Source organism: Mytilus galloprovincialis, chromosome 6, assembly GCF_965363235.1.
Source record: "Mytilus galloprovincialis chromosome 6, xbMytGall1.hap1.1, whole genome shotgun sequence".
Classification (NCBI taxonomy): Eukaryota; Metazoa; Mollusca; class Bivalvia; order Mytilida; family Mytilidae; genus Mytilus; species Mytilus galloprovincialis.
In genome coordinates this window covers 33,265,134-33,290,555 of record NC_134843.1, presented here as the reverse complement: position 1 = coordinate 33,290,555, position 25,422 = coordinate 33,265,134, and the positions used below count along the sequence as shown (strand labels likewise).

Sequence of the window (25,422 nt, the reverse complement as noted above, 5' to 3'; positions counted from 1 at the left end):
TATCAATTAAGAAAACACAACATTTCCCTAATTATAACTAAATAAAAAAAAATGACCACTTGACCCTTGTCGAAAATTCCCTCCTCCAAACAAAATGGCGGCTTTAACATTGGGTCTATGGGGAAAAAGTGGTCTAGTCTAACAGGGATATATATGAGAAGAACATAACCCGTATCATGCCAATAACTGGTTTTTGAATAAATGTGTTTAGTTTCGATGCAAATACCCTATAAGTGAATCAATATTAACGCCAAAATATGAAATCTTTAATGACCTGACAACAGTATCGTAACTACAACCCTTCTTTTAAATTAGTCTATTTAAAGGTTTTGTTAGTTTCTGAGGTGAATACTGACATTTTTGTGCTTTATACAGAATATTTCCATAAAAAATGGATGTGGAATACCTGAACGTATAAGAAGTCTGTATGTTGAGCTGTATTTACGAATGATGTCCTTATACCGATGATAAAATTTAGTAAATGTTTTGACTAGTTTGTGATATGGAAAACCCTGGTGTAATAATTTTTCAGTAATACATAAATTTCTCTCGTTAAAATCTAAAACATTGTTACATACACGAGCGAATCGTACAAGTTGAGATATATAAACACCGTAAGATGGTGACAAGGGAACGTCACCATCTAAAAATGGATAATTAACGATAGGAAATGAAAAATCATCTCAATATATGATTCTAACAAATGACCACTGCCCTTTCCTCGATCTTGATATATATATCATTAACGGAAAGCTTAATACTAAAATTTATGATAAAAGAGATGATTTTTCATTTCCTATCGTTAATTATCCATTTTTAGATGGTGACGTTCCCCTGTCACCATCTTACGCTGTTTATATATCTCAACTTGTACGATAAGACTGTAACAAAATAATTGGTGAAGAAATAATCATATGGGGGTGCACTTCTTTTTTTTTTGCTACGGCCCTTTGAAAATGCCCAATTTTGATGATTTTCCCATTTTTCATCGATTTTTACCTATTTTTGGGCTGTTATCGTGAAAAAAAATCACAGTTCCACAATTAAACTTTTTTTCATACTTTCTATAAAGATGTAGTGGACCAATCTGAATAAATTTTACTTAAAAAAACTATAGGTAGGTGTTAATATAAGAAACTTTTATCATATTTTGACGCTTTTTTCTGTAAAATTTACCATGCTGTCAATTTTGTATTTTTGTGATTTTTCTCAGTTTTAAGAACAAAATGCATATTATTTCAACTTTTTTTTTTATTATAACTGATTGAAAAAATACATGTCTAAGAAATTTGAAAAGACCAAAATGATATGGGATGTACATGATTCTTGTATAATCATTTTTTGTATTCCTCACCCATTTTCTCACAATTTTGGCTAGAAAAAATAAATTGATTGGTCGTAAAATTTGAAAACTGGATTACTCAAAAACCATTCATTGTAATAATATAACGAGTCTTGAGATTTGAGATTTGAGATGTCACTAAAAATTCTACAAGAAGTGAAGAAAATATAAAATAGAACTTAATCATTACAATACATTTCAAATACGAGGCAAGCAGCACATAAACATTATTAAAAGCAATATGCGAGATTTCATTGATTTTTTTTTAGAATTTGTAAACATAACAATGTGTTCACCACCTGCGGTCGTCAATTAAGCAACGGTGTCGTTAATGCATGAAAGTAGAATTACAGCAAAAAATAATTTACAGCATGCAAAACGAGTAAATAAAAATATTGATAATAAAAATAGATCAATAAAAGACACTCACGTTTTTACAGCATTACAATCCTTCATCCTAACACACAGATAATCATATATTGATGTTATTCATCAGCATCACTTCCTTCTGTATCAAGATGTTGATGATAAATCATATATTGGACTAATAAATCAGAAGGCTACACCAATACACACTTATATCTTATATATACACACGTTGTATAACTTATTGGCTCAAAACACATGTATGTTTTCACAATACTCTTAGAAATTCTGAATTTTAAAGAGGATTTTTTATTATTTGTAGAAAATTTAAAAATATAAATCTGATATCAATTAAGTCGTGTTTAGATGTCTTAGATTCTTAAACCTTAATACCATGTATATGTGTTGTGTTGTACTGACAGCAAAATCGTTGAATTGTTTGTTAATATTGGTCAGAAAAGGATGAGCTCAAGTCTATATATTAAACATGTGTACACATTTCATTGTCTTTCCTCAATAAACTGTAGAATCCACACATGGTTTTAAAGTAATAAGAAACCTCAAATTAAAAAAAAAAAATATTGCATATGTTTTTTTATAACTCAATGGATAGTTTTCATTATAAAACTTATGTACATATACTTTTTTTCTGACGAAAATTCTTAAAAACATGATCATATTAAGAAGAAGTTTACTTTATTTCAATTGCTTCCTTCCATGAAGCAATTCCCGACGTATTTTCCGTATGCAAAGTGACCTCAGTGCGACCCATCTCGTAAAAATCCGGTGATCGCAATACGCATGGATGTCCTTAAAATAAACTATTATCTGATTGTACATGTTAAACACGTGCTCAATATCCATACCTTTTTTGTTTATTGTTGACAAACAGGTGACAATCGTTAAATTTCAGCTTCAAAACACGAACTTCAATTACCTGCCACAGTGACCGATTGAAAAAAAAGTTAATTATACGAAATTTAGGAGTCGCTAGAAAACTAGTTTAACCCGCACCATTCTGTATGTATATCCCTATCACAAGTCATGAGCTGAACACAGTGGTTGTCGCTTGTTGCTGCATAGTTGTTTACGTCATATGGTACCCAACTGTTGTCAATTTCTATGTCATTGGTCTCAATGGAGTTTTCTCATTGGCAATCATACTGGATCTTCATATTTTTATATCAAATACCATCAATCAATCAATTAACCAATGCATGAAGATACAAGCTCGAATAACCTGCTCGGAATTATTATGAGACTTGTCTTGCCAAATCAACAGAAGTTAGGAAAAGTTTGTTGATTTGCTGGCAATGAGATACACTGTGTCTAAACCACACCGGCAAAAATTGTTCGGACTCGATGGTATCTAACATCCGGCACAATGACGGAACATCAATAGACAGAAGAAAGATAGCTTTCTCCTTATTTTCTTATTTTTTTTATGATATACACAACTATTTTCTATTGTGAGATGTAATATTTTCTACAACCATTCTATATTAACGGAGAAATAAGTAAAAATGCATGTCAAAATGACGAATTGATTGAACCTTGCCTCGAAATTGTTTAATTTCTCGTTTAAATGTTCACATTGTACGGAAAGAAAGGTACGGGAAGATAGATACTGACACGGAGATTGCAAAACTTGTCATTATGAACATCTCAATACTTGTATTTCTGAGTATGGAACTAAAGAAATGGGTCATGTCAAATCAAAATACACCGGTTTTGTCCATGTTGTTTTCTATACAATCACCCGGTTTCGTCTATATATATAACCCGTTTTTTTAATCTATTTTTAAAACCAACAATTTATGAAAAGAAACGTTAACACGGATCTGAACATTGTCTGAACAAGAGTGCACACGCTGAAATGTCTCGCCTTCTATACTAATCATTGATATTAATATGTTGATAGTCCTAAGTATAAAGCTAAGCTTTATTACAACTGTCACATAAACTTAACATTCACCAAGATAACTAAACAGACCACTGAACCTTGAAAATGAGGTCAAGGTCAGATGAACCATGCCAGGCAGACATGTACAGCAAACAATGCTTCTATACAACATATATAGTTGACCTATTACTTATAGTTTAAGAAAAATAGACCAAAACACAAAAACTTAACACTGTGCAATGAACCGTGAAAATGAGGTCATGGTCAAAAGAAACCTGCGCTACTGACATAAAGATCATAAAATATTTCCATACACCAAATATAGTTGACCTATGGCATATAGTATTAGATAAAAAGACCAAAACTCAAAAAACTTAACTTTGACCACTGAACCATGAAAAAGAGGTCAAGGTCACATGGCATCTGCCCGCTAGGCATGTACACCTTACAATCATTCCATACAAGACCTATTGCATATAGTATGAAAAAAAGAGACCAAAACACAAAAATTTAACTATAACCACTGAACCATGAAAATGAGGTCAAGTTCACATGACATCTGCCTGCTAGACATGTACACCTTACAATCATTCCATACAACAAATATAGTAGACCTATTGCATATAGTATGAAAAAAAAAACAGACCAAAACACAAAAAATTAACTATAACCACTGAACCATGAAAATGAGGTCAAGGTCAGATGACACCTGCCAGTTGGACATGTACACCTTACAGTCCTTCCATACACCGAATATACTAGCCCTATTGCTTATAGTATCCGAGATATGGACTTGACCACCAAAACTTAACCTTGTTCACTGATCCATGAAATGAGGTCGAGGGCAAGTGAAAACTGTCTGATAGACATGATGACCTTGCAAGGTACGCACATATCAAATATAGTTATCCTATTACTTATAATAAGAGAGAATTCAACATTACAAAAAATCTGAACTTTTTTTTCAAGTGGTCACTGAACCATGAAAATGAGGTCAAGGACATTGGACATGTGACTGACGGAAACTTCGTAACATGAGGCATCTATATACAAAGTATGAAGCATCCACGTCTTCCACCTTCTAAAATATAAAGCTTATAAGAAGTTAGCTAACGCCGCCGCCGCCGTAGCCGGATCACTTTCCCTCTGTCGAGCTTTCTGCAACAAAAGTTGCAGGCTCGACAAAAATGATGATCTGCACAAGGGCTAAAATAACATAAGCCTGAATTGTCTCCCTTTGTCTCCCAATCAGCTGCAATGTTCAACTATCAACAACATATGAAATTTCGTGTGCTGCGGTAATGTATTTATAGTTTCATTTTCACTCATGACCCTTCATTGTAGCTGCGATCGGCTTTGACATTAAAATGCATTTTCAGCAGTCACTTAAAACAAGGGGCGTTACTAGAGGAACATTCAAACTCATTAATCGAAAACGAACTGACAACGCCATGATAAACAGACAAATAATATTATATACACAAAACACAACATGGAAAATTATAACTAAGCAACAATAACCCCACAAAAACCAGGGATAATCTTGGGTGCCCATGAAGTGTAAGCAGAACCTGGCAAACATGTGGCATCCGTCGTGTTGCTCTTGTTAGTATAAACCTGGTAGTAAGACTTATTCGATAAGGTCACTTTCGTGAAGAGGGAACGGGATTGTAGTTACGATGTAAGAAACATATCCGCTATCATGTGAAAGATCGTTGTACTTATCAATTTTCAACTTTTATATAAAAAATCATTTATTGCTAAATTTTGACTGAAAATAACATTTGTCCAATAAAACAATTAAAATAATGAACAACCATTCAGAAAAATATATAAACATAATATACAGATATGAAACGTTATGATGTAATTGTAAATAGCACTTTCTTATAAATATGTAGACAGCATTCTGAATGATGACCTTAGCTTCCTCTCCCCGAGAGGAGTTGGGCAGCGATAATTGTCTATGATATATCTCCCATCACACGAGCAACTCCTCATACACCGAAGTTGGTTTAGCTACAAAGGAAAACAAATATTAGCAATTTTGAGTCATATCATAAATTGCATGTGTGATATTTATGAGAATTTGTAATCATTTTGATACATCATTTTGATACACCAGCGTCTGTCTTTGTTCTTCTTTTATCCCACGCGTCAAAAAACTAATTATTTTTTTAATCAGTAAAGTGTTGTTTTGAGATTTTGCAAGCAAAGTTCAGTTTGAAATTTACGTTTGTTGTGCAAATCAATTTTAAATGAAAATGATCTTAAAATAAATATCAATGTTCACGCTGTTAAATGTCATGAAATAATCACTATTTGAGTTGATGATTTTTCACAATGTGTAATGTTTTCTTTTAATGTGTTTTTTTCCCATTTCTAGGGTGAAGATTATACATAAAAAGTTTCAAACTGAAACTCTAACGAAATGCTAAATTAAATTCAGATTTCAGTAAGTTTGAGCGATTGTTATAGCGATAAAAGTGAGACACTGACGTCTTGCAGTTTGCCAAGGAAATCCGAAATTGTCGGAAGTTGCGCTACAAATATTTCTACAGATTGATCACGTGATCTGTTATGATTGTAGACAAATTACCTGCTCGGCAGACATTTCTATCATGTCGGCAAACACAATCCACTGTACACTTTCATAGAATGGAGGTGTTGTCAGCGACCCATCATAGGTCCAGTAATTACTCAAATCAGCTAGAGGAAAAGCATTGCATGGAAACATTAGGTATGAAAAAAGAAGATGTGGCAACATTGCTAATGAGACAGACAAAATGACACACACATAAACAACTATTGGTCACCGGCTTTCAATAATGAGCAAAGCATATACGGCATAGTTAGCTATTTAAGGCCATGCAATGACAAATGCAAAACAATTCAAAAGAGAAAACTAACGGCTTAATTCATGTTCAAAATAATTAACGAAAAACAAACATGTAACACAGAAATAATGTACTTGGAAGTTATCTTTTTTTCTCATAAATTTGCAATCTGTAAGAATCATCAAATCACTGTTTAAAGATTTTCTACAAAATGACAACACGAGAGAGACACTCACAAACAATCGCAAAAAAAATCAATCTAAAACAACTTGACAGACAGACAGACAAACATAAGATGACGATGTATAATCAAGTTCTAGTGATATTCAACAAACAATTAATGTACTAAGATATTTTACATTCAACACGACGCGACGGCAATTTGCGTACAACTTCCTAAAGATCTGAAGAATCTGAAAACATGTCGTCGCTAGAAAGTTATGACACAGACATATAGTATTGGTCATTCATAATTCCTTGGTGCTGACCGGACGCCTTCTAATGAAGTCAGTTTAGCGTAAAGTGTAAATTTTGCAAAAGTCTCTACTATGTGTTTAGCTCAAAATTTATGCTACCCCCAACTTCAAGCTTCAACATTAAGAAACGACAATTGCTTGCAAGGTACAAAATTCAGATAATCATAGGGCATATTAGATTGCGTTGCGAATTAGCTTCTTTTGTAAGTAATGAACCCTCTTAAATTCATGTTTACAGAAAACCGAAAAAAAAACAAAGTTCAGCGCCATTGTCTTCAATTTCTATACCTACACTGAGATTGTATTATTGGTATTTATGACAATATTAACGTAGCATTATTAACTTTAATATTCATGTACAAGAACAGTTTTTTTTTCTTCGACTGTGAAAATTTTATTTCTGAAGGGAGATAAGTCAATTAATTTTAGTTTATATAAGAACGTACTGCGAACATATTTACGTAGTAGAGACATAGTTATACATGTATATATTTTTTTTATATAAACATTTGGTCGTAGTGGGCTGCTTGCTGTGATCCCAATTTAATTTTTTTTTAAATAAAAAGTATAAAAATTCTCTTCGCGGATTTGTTTTCAAATTGCATTATACATTTATTTATTTCAAGTTTTCCCTGTACAAATCATAATACATGTGAATTGTGTATATATGCAGCCTTTACATATGCTTTATGTAATTCTTTTTATTATATATTTTAAAGAAGCTTGAAATCTGAAATGCTAAACTTTAAAAGCCTTCCATTGCAAATATTGCTGATCTTCGGGTTATATTGTAGTATCTTAGAAACAGACGGACTTTTCACGGAAACATAACTTCAATCGATCCATGCATATCTTGCAAAGATCAAATATACCGAATGTAGTTATCCTAATGCTCATAAGAAGTCAGAATTGCATGTGGGCAAATGCAATAATCAGTTATTCAAGCAGTCACATAACCATGAAATTGAGGTCAAAATAATCGTAACATGAGGCATATGTAAAAAGAGAGTGAATTATCCAGTGAAAAAACAATCTGACTATTAATAGATATGCCGTTCCGTCGCACCTGATTCAGAATTAGCTTCCCTGTGCCTCGCCTGAGATTTTCTTCGTTCGCAAGACAAAATGGATGAACCACTACAGTATGACGAAAGGCAACTATTGATCTAGTACTTGATATCGAACATGTTGCGGAATTAAGCTAGCTTTTCGGATTTTCAAACTTATCTTTAGAACAGCCGATAAAACACAACTTCATTTTTATGCACATCGTAAGATATATCAAAATAAAGATTTAAAGTAGAAAATACAATTACATGGTAGTATGTGCTTTGGGTCAAACTTATCCGGGATTTTTGTAAGGGCATCCTTATCAAAGATCCGTTGAATTCCATCTGTCAGTTTTCGTAATTCTTTGTGTTCTTGTCCTTCCTAGCAAAGAAAAACAAATCTTGATTAGGAGCAGTGAAAATGTAGCAAGCACATTTATTTTTAAAACAATAAAAGATATATACATAATTTTAAATCGTTTAAAGTTTTGTTGTTCATCCAAAACACGTAGCAAGCATTTATTTTTAAAAGATAAAAGATATATTCATAATTTTAAATCGTATTTAGTTTTATTGTTCTCCCTAAATTAAAAAAATGACTTCAAATATTGATATACGTGTAAAGAGCTATTGTGTTCTTGTGAATAATAAATTCTTATTAAAATTGAAATATGATTGAAATTGATATAGGTGTACGTCAATGAAACTTCAACTCATAAAGATAATAGGATATAAACCCTGCCAGAAAGACATGTATATCTTTTTGAATCATTCTGTACAGATGATATATTTTACCAATTATATAACGTATCTGAGAGACAGATAAAACTATAATGACATAACATTGACAAATGAACCAGGAAAAAGAGGTCAAGGTCAGATGTTCATGCTTGTACACCTCAATGTCATACAAGACAAGTTATGTAATAGTTTATTTATTAACTATAGTATAAGACAAATAGTTCCTCATTATTACGAACCAAATATAGCCATTCGATAGCAAACATGCAAACCTATTACAAAGATAGGCGCCTGCTTGGCTCGTTGGATGCATTGATACACGGCCACGTCCGGTAGCATTGGATATGTTTAATTCAACTTCTTGTGAAGGGAGAAAGTCATATTTTCTGTAGCTTGAATAGACTTTGTAACAGCTTATTGCAGGGTCCGTATATGACCTGTTGTCGTCAAAAAAGTTAATGGAAGAGTGTTCGACAAGATGAGCACTTTTGTTCAAATGTTGTACCAAACCCACCAAAAACAGGGCTACTGAATACCAAACCATTGCATTATTGATTTAAAAGTTACCATGCAGGATAAAGCCGAGAGAGGAGAAGACAACAAGTTAAGACAACCGTAGTTTTACCGATGTTAAAATTTAATCAATCAATTTAGAAAAAAATTCAGCAAACACAAACTGTTGGAATCACACGAACTCATAAAGGGGCGAGACAAGATGCGTGTTATATAACACACACCCCAACACATTCGAGCGTCACTTGAAGGTCTTTTGTAGACGAAGCGCGCGTCTGGTTTACAACTTTTCATTCTTGTATCTATGATGAGTTTAGTTTTTCACATTTATAAATGTACGCATGCTCATGCAAAAAGAACTATGCATACCTTAATAAAGAATCCCAATACCGCCAAACCATCAGACTTGTCTGCTGCTTCACCAAAGCTATTATATCTACTTTTATTCCAATGCACTAGATGAAGCTTAAATAAAAAAAAAGCTTTTCTTATTTGACAAGATTCTTGAGTGGTTTTCTGAATTACCACAATAAAATATTGATTTAAACAAGACACTTGATGAGGATACTTCATTGTTATTTCGTTAAAAGTTTCACACGAAAGTGTGTTATATAGTACCTGATTGATAGTTGTCGTCTCATTTGCAAATGTACCACATCTTCTTGTTTCTATACGAGTAGTGTCTTATACAATAAAAAATATAGTTTCATAAACTTAATGTTTGTCTTATGCATTTCACTATTTTATTTCATTACAAACGCTCAGCCAAAGGTCATCCCTTCTACAACGAAATTTGTTTTACATGCACATACGATTGCGTTGGATAAAAACCGCAATTTTTATACGTGTGCATTTAAAACAAATTTCGTTGTAGAAGGGTATAAATACAGCACAAACAACATTTTCCAAAAGACCAAAAAAGTGAAAAAGTATATTTAAACACAAGAGTGCACACGCTGAAATGTCTCGCCTTCTATACTAATCATTGATATTATGTTGATAGTCCTAAGTATAAAGCTTTATTACAACTGTCTCATAAACTTAACATTAACCAAGATAACTAAACAAAGACCAATGAACCATGAAAATGAGGTCAAGGTCAGATGAACCATGCCAGGCAGACATGTACAGCTAACAATGCTTCTATACAACATATATAGTTGACCTATTACTTATAGTTTAAGAAAAATAGACCAAAACACAAAAACTTAACACTGTGCAATGAACCGTGAAAATGAGGTCACGGTCAAAAGAAACCTGCTCTACTGACATAAAAATCATAAAATATTTCCATACACCAAATATAGTTGACCTATGGCATATAGTATTAGATAAAAAGACCAAAACTCAAAAACTTAACTTTGACTACTGAACCATGAAAATGAGGTCAAGGTCACATGACATCTGACCGCTAGACATGTACACCTTACAATCATTCCATACAACAAATATAGTAGACATATTGCATATAGTATGAAAAAAACAGACCAAAACACAAAAATTTAACTATAACCACTGAACCATGAAAATGAGGTCAAGGTCACATGACATCTGCCCGCTAGACATGTACACCTTACAATCATTCCATACAACAAATATAGTAGACCTATTGCATATAGTATAAAAAAACAGACCAAAACACAAAAATTTAACTATAACCACTGAACCATGAAAATGAGGTCAAGGTCAGATGACACCTGCCAGTTGGACATGTACACCTTACAGTCCTTCCATACACCGAATATACTAGCCCTATTGCTTATAGTATCTGAGATATGGACTTGACCACCAAAACTTAACCTTGTTCACTGATCCATGAAATGAGGTCGAGGTCAAGTGAAAACTGTCGGACAGACATGAGGACCTTGCAAGGTACGCACATATCAAATATAGTTATCCTATTACTTATAATAAGAGAGAATTCAACATTACAAAAAATCTGAACTTTTTTTTCAAGTGGTCACTGAACCATGAAAATGAGGTCAAGGTTATTGGACATGTGACTGACGGAAACTTCGTAACATGAGGCATCTATATACAAAGTATGAAGCATCCAGGTCTTCCACCTTCTAAAATATAAAGCTTTTAAGAAGTTAGCTAACACCGCCGCCGCCGCCGCCGCCGCCGCCGCCGCCGGATCACTATCCCTATGTCGAGCTTTCTGCAACAAAAGTTGCAGGCTCGACAAAAACGCATTTGACTAACAGGTCGAACAACTGATGTTCTTTAACCCTGCTGACTGCCATTGGCGATTGCCAAATAAAATTGATATATATATACAACTCGTCTAAACATCAACCCAACAATATATATGCAGTGCAGGCGATTTGGTGTCACGATATCACAGTAGCATGGGTTCGAATCCGGGCTAGGGAGGAACCAAAAATTTGCGAAAGCAAATTTACAGATCTAACATTGTTGGGTTGATGTTTAGACGAGTTGTATATATACTGAGCCAAAAAAGTTTAGCAACAAAAATATGAAATTTTATTTTATTACAAAATCATAACAACATATAATTTTAATAATAAAAAACTGAAATTATTACATGTCAGAAGCAACATGGGTGTTTATCACTCACATTCATTATGATTTTCTTTGTATGGAGCGCGGGAGAGTCAAAATGCGGAAATGAATATACTGTTATTCAAAATCAATTTCTCAGCCATGCCCTTAGTGCACCAATAAGGAATTGGCAGGCACACCAGCAGCTGCCCTTAGTCAATGCACTACTTTTGTGGCCGGAAAAAACTTGTCACGTGTTGATGAAAAGCGAAGGTAGCGCTCCTCCTTTGGCGATAGTTTTTTTGGTCTACGGGATATCGACCTATCCCGTGCAGTTGCAATTTGTCGATATCTGTTTGTTAGTCTCTAAACTGTTGCCGTATGCACATTAAATCGATCCACGATGTCAGCAACACTCATTCCGACATCAACCGTTCCAAGACCTTTCTGACGGTCATTTTCGAGGAGCCCTGGTTGACGCCCCATGCAAATTTTACACAGGTGTATGTGTTTTTCCTATCAATGGCATGTTTCTGAACGTCAGTGAAAAAGAAATTTTTACTATCGTTTTAAAAGTACAGGTACAGAAGGTAAAACGTCAAAACGTCAATTACACGTGCAAAGCTGAAATGGCGCGAAATCAATCACCAGGAAAAAAGTACGTCTGTTTTAAATTACAGGTAAAACTAAGGATTATATCAATGATGTTTGAATATTTTTTTTTCCAGAAACAACAACAAAAAAAATAAAAATAAAAGTGTTGCTAAACTTTTTGGCTCAGTATATATATATATATATATATATATATATATATATATATATATATATATATATATATATATATATATATATATATATATATATATATATATATATATATATATATATATATATATATATATATATATATATATATATATATATATATATATATATATGTGTACATGTAGTCTAAAGATATCTAAAAAGAATTACATAAAAGGGTATCTAAAAAGAATTACATAAAAGGGTAAATGTTATGTATTATTTTCTATTGCACATTTGTATTCTACCTCAGAAGCATATGTGTAACCGTTGAGTGTGTGTTCTGAACCTTTATTACTATTTGATCCCCAGTGGAAATGGAATTGTTCGAGTCGATACTTTCCATCGAGTGGTCCGCCACTGATTTCTGAAAAAAGAAAAAAAAGGTAAGTACATGTTTTTCTCGAAAGAAAAAAAAATATGTTTCTCTATTAGTGACTAATTGTAACTCCTCACTGATGCAGTTTTGGTAAATGAACAATAAAGTTACTAAGAAAATTTAAGATAAGGGAGAAGCTTGGAATGAAACTCATTTGCACGTCTAATTGTACACGGAATGTGTCAAGCTAAGGCGACAATCCGGACAAAAAACAGAACAGTCAAATGCCACCCATAAGTCTTCAAAGCAACACAAAATTTCGGAACCCAGAGACAGGATTCAGCTAGCATTCAAACAATAGTGTTTACTAGTTTAGCGAAACTGACGCCACACTAGCTGAACTCTAAAACATAAATGGACCAAAGTTTTATAAAAAAAAAAACACACAAGACTAACAAAGGCTATATGTTCCAGACTTGGTTAATGCGCAAAAAATGCGGCGGGGTATAACATCTTCTTATCTCTTACCTGAAGTTTCTTTGATGTCTGCCCTGACAGATAAACCTGTATTTACTATATGTAAATGCTTTTCTGGTTTGTAATTGATCTTGATTGGTGACAATGAAGAATCGTATTCAACATATTCTGTTCCTATATCTATAGGTGACTGTCTCTTTCCGCTCGAAAATATAGGGTAGTTGTTATACCATGTATCAGGACCTGAAATAATAAAACACTCTTTTTAAGTTTCGTCAAAATAGATTATCACAAAAATAAATATAACCGTAAGAAAATTAGACGACACCATGGTTAAAAGATGAAAAAAAGGAGCAGCTAAATAAAATTCCTCTAACGCTACAAAGCTATACTGCTAAAGGAATATACCGATTTCATAGAGCCGCAACTCCTCTGAAACCATACAAAGTCGTTTATTTGGGATATCACGTATAAATGCAGAGTTTTGTACTCTCTTTGAAACAATCTTTTTTTTTCACAGAAAACGCCAATTTTAACAAAATATCAAAATTCGGGGACCCGGTTGTCGATACGCGTCTCGAACTTTTTCGCGCATGCTGAAAAAACGCACTGCCGGCGAAATTTGGAAAACTTTTTGTTTCAACTCTTACCGAACTGTTCCGTGAATTCGCGGGCATCTTCTAGTAACATCAACAATTGAGCAGCATGAGTGAATTCTGGTCCTCCGGGCGTTCACCAATCGCCTTTCCATAGAGACAACTGTCGTGTTGCTCATATAAATTTAAAATCAGGTCTTCAGTCATATCAGTTTGTGATAAATATCAAACGAGGAAGAGTGGATTGTGGTTTCGACGAAAGAACATATCCATCACTCGATAGGGAACTCTAAGAAAGATGCATAGGGGAAACAGAGATGTATCATCTCTTCACATCAGATACTAAAATGAATAGCTGGCTTTCTGTCGTTCGGTTTACATACGTTTTAAAATATTTTTGTTTGTCTTGAGACACCTGGACACGTGAACACGAGCTGTTTAAAATTGCTAGTTATCTGCCATGATGTATATGATCTTATGTGATGCATTTTTTTGTAATGCTTTCTATATTTCAACACATAATTATAGAAAAAGAAATGATATGATATATTCATCCATGACACCAAATCCGAAAATGCATATACAAAAATCAAAGGCACAGTGATTTAATGCTGTTCTTCGTCTGATAATGCCTCTGTTTTGTTAGAAGCGGAACATCAGGATTATAAATAAAAAAAAATCGTAAGGGTTTCGTGGAACATAAGTGTCTCGCCTACTTTTTTCTGTTAGTCGCAGATTTAAATAATGTGGAAAAATTAATAAAAATGTTCCGCTAGATACTATCTTTTGATTGTAAAAAGCTTCTGGCCAAGTTTGGTAAAAATTCAGGATGGTTTATGAATCTAATAAATGTTTTAAAAACTTTAACTGCAGACTGTATGTAATGTTAACTGGAAGAAAAATAAGTCTATTTATTAATCCTAAACAAGCTTCTGTTCAAGTTTGGTACTAGGGTGAAATTTAATCAAAAAGAGGCATGGACAAGAGTATTATAAAGCAGGCATGACAAGAGTATTGAGTATAAAAAAAGGGCAGGATAAGCAACTATGCCCCCAAAAAAGACAGGATGACAGTTTATGTTAAAAAAGTCATGATAAATAACACAAGTCTTAGAAATTACTACACGTCTATCACTCTTAGAATTAAGGTTCCGGTGACGCAAATGTTAAATTCTATTTAATAGGACTAGTGTTATAAAGTATTTATGTTCGTTTAAAACTAGATTTTAAGAATTTGAATTTCTTTAAAAGCTTTTTAAAATACTTTCACAGTTAGATAAAAATAAATGCATAACCCTAATATAATCGCGAAATCTCATAAAAACGTGGAATTATACAACCAAGCTGACATTTCTATGAAACCAAAACCGCATATCATTGTTGTCAACTTTGACACTGGGAATTTAATATTAACTTATAAAACACTCTGTTTAGGTATATGTCTAAGAATTATTAATTAAAACAACATGTTATAACTGCTTGTTAGTGTGATTATATTAAAACATTTGAGTGATTATGACATATAATTCAATATAAATTGATTGATAATTGTGGTTTAGTTTTAAGAAAATTGTATTCTTTAAATTTAGTATGCACTTCAGCACGTTTAAAATGACAAATGCACCAAATAACCTCAAGCATGTGTCAAGAAATTCGTGTCTCCAAAATGAAATCTTTATATCAAAATGTTTGCAAAGCTAAAACGGAATCAAAAGATAATATCTCAATTTTCTGATCGCAGACCAATGGAAGCATTACACTGACCTTAATTCTACTTCCATGACATACATTTTGGGGTATGAAAAATTTCCCTTCAACAGTTTTAAATCCATAGTTAAATGAGAACTTAAAGACAATAGCCTACTTTCAAGTATGTTAAATTCTATAAGCAGTAAATCAGTAAAAAACGTTGATGACGTCACGATCACACGACAACATTATGTTTATGAGCTGATAGACACAAAAAACTTTCAGCCAATCAGAAGACAAGTTACATCCAACATTAAATTATAAACTCTTCATATTTCTCATGTTATTTGGGGTGAAATGGTGTCATTTATCTTAATGTTTGCAACATGAAAGCAAATGTCGTAAAAAAGTTATATTATATCACTGAAAACTCTTCCCGTTTTGGGGTATAAAACAAACCCGCCCAAAATATCAAATAAAGCAGATTTTTGGGTTTTCTTAAAAAATGTGAAATATTGTTAGAAGGAAAATACTAAAAATACCGAGCACAAAGGAAAATTCAAAAAGCTCAATGAAAAACAACTGTCATAATTATTCATGACTTGGTACAGGCATTTCCTTTTTTAAGAAAATGAAGTTTTTCAGAAGCAAAATCTACACACAATTTTCAAATAGTATGTAGTATCAGTAAAGGATAGACTTTTACGTGTCAGTATAACCATAAATTGATGGATTACACCCCGATTCACGTATAATCTACCGTTTGACATATACAGAGATATGCCAATTGAGGTATAATGGCATTTTCGTCACTTTTAAATCTTTAAATGAAATTCGTCCTTGTTATTGTATTTAGTGTAAATATGTTTAAACTTTTATTTTTCCGTAACATATGGCTTCTTGATATCTTCAAAATAATGAAGTCTAGAAGTATTATGCAGAAAACAATAGAAACAATAGATATAACAGACTAACAGTTACACCACACCACATTTTTTAGTACAATAACGTTAACAACTGCAAATGGTCTAAGACCCATTACATATGATAAGTAAGAAGTCAGTCATTCAATAATGGTGCTCATTTCAAACATATTAACATGTACAGTTAAAATTTATTAAAATTAGAACGTTCAGAAATTTAGAAAAAATATTTTAAGTGTGATACAAATTCATCTAATAATGATAAAATACTAAGTTTTCTTGCCTGTATTTTCATGGCACACTGCAAACTCCATTTTGTAACTGACCGATAGTATGACTTTATGAAGGTGAGTTGTTATATACTGATATCTAATATACTCGTGAGATGGACTCACTGTATTATATTTGGGGTAGATAAGAGAAGACAACTCGGTCCCGATCATTTATTCCTTAAATTGTAAAATAAAATACTAAAGTATAGTACAAACCTTTATAAAGTGATAATGACGGAATTTACTTTTAATGTCCAGTTAAAAATATTACAAACATATCAGGGCGAGAAGACAGACATTAAACTTGATATACTAGAGTGTGTAACCTTAGAGCATGAATTTCGTTACAAAATTGCTGGTCTCCACCGGGTCTCAAACCCGGGACCTCTGTGTTACAAGGCAACGCTTTAAACGACTAAGCTAAAGAACTACTAACTTCCTAAGCTCAATCGCTTACTGTTGAAGAAGTATCTACCACATTTACTAAGGGACGTAATCCCATCACAAGTGACTTGATTTGTAACACGCTGCATGGCTCAAAGTATTGCAGATTTGAAAGACGATTTAATATACTCATTATTCTAAATAGATCTGAGCCGAACCAGTTTTGCTCTTACTCCTAATTTCCACACTTTTAGTGGAGAAGCAACACATACCTATTTTCAAGTCTGTGAGTGTCGACTGGCTGTAAGGGAGCTACCATTTGATTTTTATGGGGGGGGGGGGGGGGGGGGGGGGGGGGGGGGGGGGCTAGGATGAAATTTAAAAAAAAATAGGCAGGACAGGAGTTTTGAGTTAAAAAAAAAAGCAGGATGAGCAACTTGGTAAAAAAAAAGGCAGGATGACAATTTGTGTAAAAAAAGTCAGGATAACTAGTAAAAAAAAAAAGGCAGGACCGAATAGAGTAAAAAATAAAAAGGCAGGACAGAGATTACAACTAAAAAAAAAGCAGGACAACATTTTTAATCCTAGCCCCCCCTCCCCCCCCCATAAAAATCAAATGGTAGCTCCCTAACATTAGATTGGAAAACTTCAACAAAGCAAATAAACTCTGGATGAACCCTTCTCTGTCTATTTTTCTGTCATTTGTGTAACTGTATTTTCTAGAATTAAAGGCCCCACGTACAATGCAAACTGAAGTCCTGACTTTACGAAAGATACGCCTTCCAATAAATGTTTTATTTTAAACAATGTTTTATTTTAAACAATATTTTAAGTATCTAATCATATAACCGAAACCGTTGAAGAGCTATATGACAAAAATACATAAAACTGATAGCCAAATTCATCTGAAGTCAACTTTGCCTGAAGAAGTTGAAACCTTATTTTCTTAATCATTACAAAATTTGTAAACGGATAATTTAAGAAAAAATTGTTAAATCTACTGAGGTGATGATACCCTCGGGGACTGATAGTCCACCAGCATATAAGTTGGTTCAACAGTATTCACTGAAACTTCTTTTCTAATTCTACACCCCCTCGAATGATGAAATTGATTTCCGATCAGTACCATCATATTAAAAAATAAGCCTTGGTGAATACCATACTAGCACATTTTCGATAATATTCTCGCCGCGATATAGCCTTTTTGTGCTAATGCGGCGTAAAGCAACCAACAATCAATCATCAATCGATAATATTCAGTCATTTTACAATCTACCTTATAAACTTCAACTGGTTTTAATTAGTTCAGAAATTCTTAAAGGAAGCTCTTTAACATTTCAGACTATCAGTAAAGCATATATTTTGACGTTCGTGGCTGCCATATCTGTTTTCCAATTAGAGTTAAGACTAAGATTAAAATGTTCCGTAATGGTATTACAATCTCAATTTGTAAGTAAACCGAATTCGAACCCATTTGTGGTTCGAGTAAAGTTTTGTTTTATTGATTGATGCTAAGCCTAGGAGAAGGGCAATATATTACTTAAGGGAATATACACCAATAAGACATCAACCAAACCACACAAATTAATCAAAGCCATCTTGAGATAACGTAACTATATTGTTTCCAACAATAGACAAGGGTTTGTAGATTTAATGTGTCAAGTTTTAAGTCGTCCATGGTTGAAGGTAAACAGATTGAATGTGTCAAGTTCTAAGTCGTCCATTGTTGAGGATTGTTAGATTGAATGTATCAAGTTCTAAGTCGTCCATGGTTGGGGATTTATAGATTGAATGTGTCAAGTTCTAAGCAGTGGCGGATCCAGAAATGTTCATAAGTGGGGGCCCACTGACTGACCTAAGAGGGGGCCCGTTCCAGTCACGCTTCAGTGATTCCCTATATAAGCAACCAAATTTTGTTCCAAAAAGGGGGGCCCGGGCCCCCTGCCCCCCCCCCCCAATCCGCCTCTGCTAAGTCGTCCATGGTTGGGGATTAATAGATTGAATGTGTCAAGTTCCAAGTCGTCCATGGTTGAAGCTAAATAGCCTGGATATGTCAAGCTCTCAGTCGTACATAGTTGAGGATTAATAAATTTAATGTGTCAAGTTCCAAGTCGTCCATGGTTGAGGATTAATAGATTGAATGTGTCAAGTTCCAAGTCGTCCATGGTTGAAGCTAAATAGCCTGGATATGTCAAGTTCTAAGTCGTCCATGGTTGAGGATTAATAGATTGAATGTGTCAAGTTCCAAGTCGTCCATGGTTGAAGCTAAATATCCTGGATATGTCAAGTTCTAAGTGGTCCATGGTTGTGGATTAATAGATTGAATGTGTCAAGTTCTGAGTCCGCCATGGTTGAGGGTTTAACTTAATAGATTGATTTTTTCAAGTTCCAAGTCGTCCATGGTTGTGAAAAAATAGCTTGAATGTGTCAATTTCTAAGTCGCCCATGGTTAAGAAAAATAAATTGAAAAATCATAGACCTGCCATCAACACCTTGTTCCTTAATTGATACAAACATACATTTTGAGATTCAGACAAAAACTACTGGCGAGCTTCTCGACTTGGTACAAGTACATTTTTGTACATGGACAAGGGGAGGGGATAAACATTACCAAACTTCCTTCTTTAAATCTTAATCAAAGAAGTACAAAAGAAAGACGAAAGAATGTATTTACTAAATAAAAATCTGTACAGAAAAGCAATTTACACACTTACACGGCTATAGAAGATAACCATCAATTAAAAGTGCTTGCAAGGACTGAAACGGTGGCCAGACTGTATAAAATTAATTACTTAAAAAAAAAAATAGCATATTAAAGTTTAAATGAATTTTAAGTAACAGTAAAAGTGACGCTTTTATTAATTGTTGTACATATTTAGGGAAGACATTTATTATTAACAGAGTGAAATTTAAATACCAATGCAAAATTATTTTCAAAATTAAAAAAAATAATCTTTTAAAAAAGTACTTATTTTATAACGGGTCAGAGCTATTTAAAATTTAATCATAATCTTTCAATAATTTTAGTATACGGTCAATCTAGTAAAATCGGACAATAAACCGTTTCAAAATTGAATATGATATAAAAGAACCTGCGTTATTAAAATTGGAACCGTATAATTTAAACTACGCGTTAGTAGTGTCAAGTCAGGCATATTGTTATTTAATAATATTTAGATTCAACAGTTATCAAATTGTAATTTTGTTTTACTTTTTTTGAATTTAGTTTTAATTAATAAGTTTCATGATAATCAAAAGGCCAAATTGATTTTGAAAGAATGAAGAGAATGAATGAGTATAAACGAATTAATACAATGTCAAGACAAGGTTATAAGACTTGTGGTTATACGTAATTCTATTACGAGAAAAGTATCAATTAAAAAAACACACAAAAAAAGATATATGATCAACATAAGTTTGTTTGGTAAATGAATATTTTAATAAAACAAAATTAAAACCTTTTGTGTCACCTTTTTTCTCGACCCCCTTCCCCCTATTTTTTTTTCTGGCTCCAATATTTACCCTAAAATATTCAAACAAGTTTGTCACTGGACGTTTAGCAAATACAAATTAATCAATAAAAAAAAAATAGTTCATGTAATACATTTCAAAATTGAGGTGGGGTTGAGGTAGGCGACTTCCAGTTAAATAGCAGCGAAACATAATGCTGATCAGATGCCATTGCCCTTTTTTAAAATAATGGTTTATCAGAGACGACAGTATCATACTTATTCCGAAGTTAACTCTATCAATTATCGATAGGTAAAACCCCTTTTCATGTACCCTGTTTCACTGTTTTTCCTCCCTTTACAGAAACATACATAAATTAAGCTACCTACCAGTCTCTTCTATACATGCTGTACCACAACTCATTTTATTTATATATCCAATGTAATTATAATCAAACCATGAAAGTAAACTAACAAAACACAAATTATACAAAAATATAAAACACGTCACTATTAAATTGATAATTCATTAATTCATTAAATGTGTGCATAATTTAAACTATAAAAGGCGGAGCAACGTGACTTCCATTTTAATATTGTCCTATATCTGTAAAATATATTAACATGTGTTTTGTACATTTAAACTTCGATTAGAGATCAACGGGTGCTCCGAGTAAAGGAGGAATTTTCATATGTACATTCATACAGTGGCGAATATATATGTATATTTCTCTGAAAACGTTTCAAATTTAAAAAAAGATAGTCTCTTTATTTTTTTTTCAATGTCATATCTTAAATAAGAGGTTTCTCAATAGTACATGAAATAATCAACCGGTTGGGAAAAGTGTTGATTTTGTCTGAGCTAGAGAAATGCATATTCAGAACGAGAACATATTAATGTGATATGCTTTTTCGGTGCTTTTCTTTTGCGCCCTATTGACATTTCATCTGCGCATATGAATCTTAGACCGACACTGAGCTGGAATAACGTGCTTGTTCAAAATGGAACCATTAACGGGTACACATATGTCACCCAATCCGGAGATATTTTTTTGATTCTGGTCCGACCACTCTTTGCTCCTACTCCTAATTGCACTAGAAGCAGCAAATGAGTGAAGAGGACACATGGTATCAACTATCTACATTTGTACGAGATGGACCAAAGAAAATACAAGCATATATTAAGCAAATACGAGTCACAACACGACTTTCAACATAAACGAAACCTATACCGTGTAAAAAAACGTAGGGTAGTGTAAGAATAAAATAGAAAAAACATATTTAAAGGAACAAACTACCTAACTGGCAAGCTTCATATATACAATCAAAATATTTTTGCGTTTTTTAGCGGATTGTAAAATCATATCTACAACGTGTCAACCTTAAATTTCCAAAACTTTATAAAAAAACTAAAAGCCACTGTTTAGTGTTTGGTAACAAGCCTTAAAAATATGATCCATTGACAAATAATTAAATGAGGTTTGAAGTTCTTTGACAGTTTACAATAAACCCCAAAAAAACTTGATATATCAAGAGAAAAACATTAAAAAAAAACATACGTCTAAGATGAACAGATGTCATAGCCTAAAAAAGTTACGTGGTACAGAAGAAAGGATCACAAAATACTACACCGAAAATTAAAGTGAAGCAATACGAACTTATTAGAAATCGCACTTAAGTCAAGATCGTATTAATAACATTCAGATGCGAATCATATTTAGGAGAAAGGATAACGGGATCGTGGTTTCGCCAAAATAACATTTTGAAGTAATAATCATTGTATATTGTGTCATCCATATATTAATATACTCGGAACCAAACTCCTATTTCCAACATCTCATCTACCCTTATAAAATCCTGTACATGTAGCTCAGGTCATTTCTCTGTTTCTAGTGCTTCTCTTGATGTGGGTTTTCATTTTGTGGTTCCTGTGATATTTCCTTAGTTTTGTCAAATTATATTTGTCTAAAAAAATATATTAATTATTTTACCTTAACTTTTGATATGTTGAGATTTTCAATCAAACCCGAACAAGAGTGTATGACTTTACTAGTATTGTTTACAACTATACTATTTTTTTTTGTATATTATACTTTTTACGGGATACAATATGTTGCAAGACGCAATACAAATGACTGACACGATGACAGTTATTTCACAGTAGCTGTTATAATAATAAGCGATACCGTTAAAATAGACATTTGCAAGTAAGGTGTTTCCCCTTACATATATTATAATTGTCTGCCCTTTTTTGGCGCAAAAATCATTAAGTTTCTATGTTATTAAATAAATTAATTCTAATCGTAATATCATTTGCATTTTTCTGTATTAAATTGCAAACAGGATTATATCCAATTGAAGCTGCATTTTTAAACCCCTTTGGGCATTTACAACTACAGTTTAAAAAATACACAAAAAAACAACAGGAACTCCGCTAAAAACCGGGAGTGAATTCAGGTGCTCTTAATGTGCAAGCAATTCCCTCGAGAAAATCCGATAAACTGCTTATCTTGCTTCATTTCTGTTGTTTTTCCCTTCACTTCAATAGTTTTTCGATAGACGAAAGTAAGTTTGACACTTTTCCATAATAATTTTCACGTTGGTAAAATAAATCTTTAAGCAGGGTGAAATACAAATGTAGTCGAAGAGAAAAGCGAAAAGTTGGATACTAGCTATATTGCCGCAGAACTATCAAAAGTATATTTGAATACCAATTGTACTCAATCATATGTGTCCAAATTTCTCCGATAATAGAGTCCAACACTGAATCTGAGATGTCTACACAAGATACAAAAAATAAGAACAATATGAATTCAAATTAAAAAAAAAACAAAATACTGTCCTAAGTCAGGAATCTGATGTTCAGTGGTTGTCGTCTATTTATGTGGTTCATACGTGTTTCTCGTTTCTCGTTTTTATATAGATTGTACCATCGGTTTTCCAGTTTGAATGGTTTTACACTAGTAATGTTTGGGGCCCTTTATAGCTTGATGTTCGGTGTTGAAGGCCATACCTTGACCTATAATAGTTTACTTTTATAAATTGTTACTTGGATGGAGGCACTCATACCACATCTTCCTATATCTACACACTAAATCAACTAATACAGCTATACATAAATAAACACATATTTTCGATAAGAAAAAAAACACTAAAAGTAAGTATTAAAATTTTACTATAAACAGTAGATGAAAAATTCAGTACAAAAACAGTACTAATAAAATCGATACACTAAAAGTACCGAAACATTACTGATGGAATCAGTACTGAAACAGTAGCGAAAAAATCAGTCATCAAACAGTAATGACAACACCAGTACTGAAACAGTACTGACGAAAACAGTACTGAAACAAAATTGACAAAATCAGAACCTGAAACAGTACTGAAACAATACTGACAAAATCAGTACTGAATTCATTGAAGTATAACATTACAGGTTTTTAGTCATTCCTAACAGTACTGATATGTAAGAGGGTAGAAATGTACCAAACAAATGTGGGTAAATTCTTGGTAGTGTAGCTGGTGATTTATGGCTAGATGTCTCGGTTGCAAAGTGGTCTTATTTAGCAATAATAATAGCAAAAGCAAATCGTGATGAAAGGCGTTTACAAAAATTTAACACCAAATCAAAGCTTAAATAACTATATCACTTTCAAATTCGCCAACCCCTTTTTTTAGCATATGCATCATTATATCAGGAATATTTTTTATTAACATTAAGAAATGTTTGTGACAAACTGACAAAAAATCAAACATACACTCATTTACATAATAATATATTTAATAATATGTAACAATTAATTTAAGTATAGCAATCTAAAAACTTACGCCATATGCATTCATTGATGATCGAAATAACTATGTTAATGTCTAGTCTGAGAATAGATAGCTAAAAATATTGTTTGGTCGAAAAAGTCTAACGAAGCAAACGATAAATCCCAAATGGCAACACTGTGTTGTAGTTCTGTTCTACTTCTATTGTCGAACTACAAATGAAATAACTATCTGACTACTTCTAGAAATATTCAATTTCATTTTTCCTTTTGTTTTAAAACTGCACAAAGTTGTCAAACAATTCTAATAAACGAGGGGAAAAATAGGTAAGATTTATATTAACAGATAGAAATAAATATTCTATTTTAATTTTTATATTGAGCTGAATTAAAGGAGGTAGAGCAAGTTGTAGTTTTCGGTAATACATGTTTTAATTTTCTACCTTTATTACAATTAGTAGATGTGGTATGATAAGCAATGAGACGACTATCCATCAGAGACCAAACGACAAGAATTCACCTTCAGGTTACCGCACAGGCTTCATTAATCAACAGTTTAATGTATGGTTACAATGCATATATTCTATATAACTAATATGCAATACCCTTTCACAAGTACTATATTGTGTAGGTTCTACGAATAAGTACCAGGCAATAGATGAAAACACAGATCACAGAGCAATAACATACGTTACAAAGTTTTGTTCAATATTTAAAAAAATACATAGTGGTTTCTTTGAATTCAATAGAAAAATTATAAGACTTAATTTCACTTAAAATGTCAAAGTATAATGTTACGCTATTGTATGTATTCTACACGCTATTTCCAAATTAGAAAATATTGATCGATCCGTGATATAGATATAATGAAGAACCTGCATTTACGCAAAGATTCATTCCTGGCAGTCTGAAAGGTAAAAGTAATATGTACTTATGTTATTTTGTTCATTGTGTTGTTATTTTTATGTTAAACTTTATGTTTATTTTATTCTATTATATGATTAC

General features: G+C 32.7%; 2 protein-coding genes across 3 annotated transcripts in view; both read right to left on the bottom strand.

The window, feature by feature from the left end:
• The window catches only part of LOC143079403 (carbonic anhydrase 2-like), a 41,764-nt gene extending 39,971 nt beyond the window's left edge, over nt 1-1,793 (bottom strand). The window contains exon 1 of the mRNA XM_076254725.1: nt 1,773-1,793. The gene's annotated coding sequence lies outside the window, so the exon portion shown is untranslated. The remainder of the gene's footprint in view (nt 1-1,772) is intronic.
• Nucleotides 1,794-5,347: 3,554 nt separating this feature from the next.
• LOC143079402 (carbonic anhydrase 2-like) lies at nt 5,348-21,152 on the bottom strand. Of its 2 annotated transcripts, none has more exons than XM_076254719.1 (7): nt 21,035-21,152; nt 13,384-13,575; nt 12,785-12,903; nt 9,597-9,692; nt 8,241-8,355; nt 6,211-6,320; nt 5,348-5,630 (listed from the first exon to the last, which is right to left on the bottom strand). In XM_076254719.1, the coding sequence occupies exons 1-7, from the start codon at nt 21,066-21,068 to the stop codon at nt 5,499-5,501; spliced, it is 798 nt and encodes a 265-aa protein (XP_076110834.1). In that variant the 5' UTR covers nt 21,069-21,152; the 3' UTR covers nt 5,348-5,498. The 2 variants fall into 2 exon arrangements, with proteins under 2 accessions (XP_076110834.1, XP_076110835.1); XM_076254720.1 differs by lacking the exon at nt 21,035-21,152 and adding an exon at nt 16,823-16,959.
• Between the last annotated feature and the right edge of the window lie 4,270 nt (nt 21,153-25,422).

Coding starts and splice junctions, on each gene's coding strand:
- LOC143079402 (XM_076254719.1), bottom strand. CDS start 21,068: ATGAGTTGTGGTACAGCATGTATAGAAGAGACTG. Junction 13,576..21,034: donor AGCATGTATAGAAGAGACTG/GTAGGTAGCTTA, acceptor TTATTATTTCAG/GTCCTGATACATGGTATAAC. Junction 12,904..13,383: donor AGACATCAAAGAAACTTCAG/GTAAGAGATAAG, acceptor TTCTTTTTTCAG/AAATCAGTGGCGGACCACTC.